At 37.2% G+C, this 1,281-nt stretch overlaps 2 protein-coding genes across 2 annotated transcripts; both read right to left on the reverse strand.

The window, feature by feature from the left end:
* Nucleotides 1-564, reverse strand: EIN_323210 (hypothetical protein; the record flags this gene model as incomplete). Its single annotated transcript, XM_004255317.1, has 2 exons — nt 1-32; nt 142-564. Coding segments are annotated over 2 exons (455 nt in total), but the record flags the coding sequence as incomplete, so codon positions are not given.
* Nucleotides 565-663: 99 nt separating this feature from the next.
* On the reverse strand, nt 664-1,062 carry EIN_323220 (hypothetical protein; the record flags this gene model as incomplete). The annotated part of the gene is made up of 1 exon (XM_004255318.1): nt 664-1,062. One exon carries the CDS (start codon nt 1,060-1,062, stop codon nt 664-666), a length of 399 nt encoding a protein of 132 aa, XP_004255366.1.
* Nucleotides 1,063-1,281: the final 219 nt, after the last annotated feature.

Below are 1,281 nucleotides of genomic sequence, written 5' to 3' on the forward strand. Positions count from 1 at the left end.
ACCCATTTCATTAGTTCACATTCTTGTGTGTGCTGTAACTTTGTTTGTACCACACAAATCACAAAATTGGTTGTGAATCAAATGCATATGGCGAATAACAAGTGGTGCAAACAGGAATTCCAACTTTTTAGTTGAACAAACTTGACAATTTGGGATGCCAATAAAACACTTTTCACATGATGTTTCGGTGTTATTATAAGTTCCAGAAGAACAACTCAAACACGTTTGGTTGAAGAGGTAATATGGGTCTTGACATGAAAAGCACTTGTTTTCTCTTGTACTACACGATTTACAGTTTGTGATGGTTGTGTTACATTGTACACAAACGCCACTTTGATTTGGATAGAATCCACTTTCACACTCAACACATTTTCTGTTGTAATCGGGTGAACAGATCTTGCAATTCTGATCAAACGATTTACAAGCAACACATACATGACTCTTTGTTGCTTCAAACACGTAATTGTTGATACAACCATTGCACTTGCCTGTTGTTTGATCGCATTTTCCGTTGCATGTAGCATCACCTGAGACGCATGTGTCTGTTGAGTCGCTTGGATACATCCCACTTGTTCGACACACTGCATTTTCTCTGATATGTCGAGTCACATGTCAAACAGTTTGAATCAAAATTTGAGCATGGTTCACACACTAAATTGTTTGTTATTGAAAAGACGTAATTTGATGAACAACCGGTACACGCACCTGTTGTACCACTGCATGAACCCCCACAAGAAGAATGGCAAAGTTTACATCTGTATCATTACTTGTATTTGGATAGTAATTTGTATTGCATTCAACACACTTTCTATTGTTATCAGGTGAACAAGTCTTGCAATTTGTATCAAATTCGTCACATTTTTGACATTTAGGATTTTCAGATGAAATCAAAACATAATTGGCGATACAAGACTCACAGTATCCCATTCGTTTGTTGCATTTATTTATACACGACGGATCACACAACACACACGTTCCTAACAAATCCGGGTAGTACCCGGTTATACATTCAACACACTTTCTTGAAAAATCTGTTGCACACAAATTGAAGTGTGTGTCCATTTGTGAACAACTCTGGCATGTCAATTGGTCTTTGTTTGTGTATAAAACGTAGTTGCTCATACAACCAGTGCAATATCCATTTGTTGGATTGCATTGATTGCCACATGTCGAATCACAGAGTTGGCATTTGTATGTGGATGTATTGGGGTAGTAAACTTGGGCCACAAAGTCCGACACGTTATAACAGTAAATTTTTTTTTTGTTTTTCGGGATATTAAT

Source organism: Entamoeba invadens (genome assembly GCF_000330505.1).
Source record: "Entamoeba invadens IP1 unplaced genomic scaffold scaff_1105074725661, whole genome shotgun sequence".
In the NCBI taxonomy this organism is placed as follows: Eukaryota; Evosea; order Mastigamoebida; family Endamoebidae; genus Entamoeba; species Entamoeba invadens.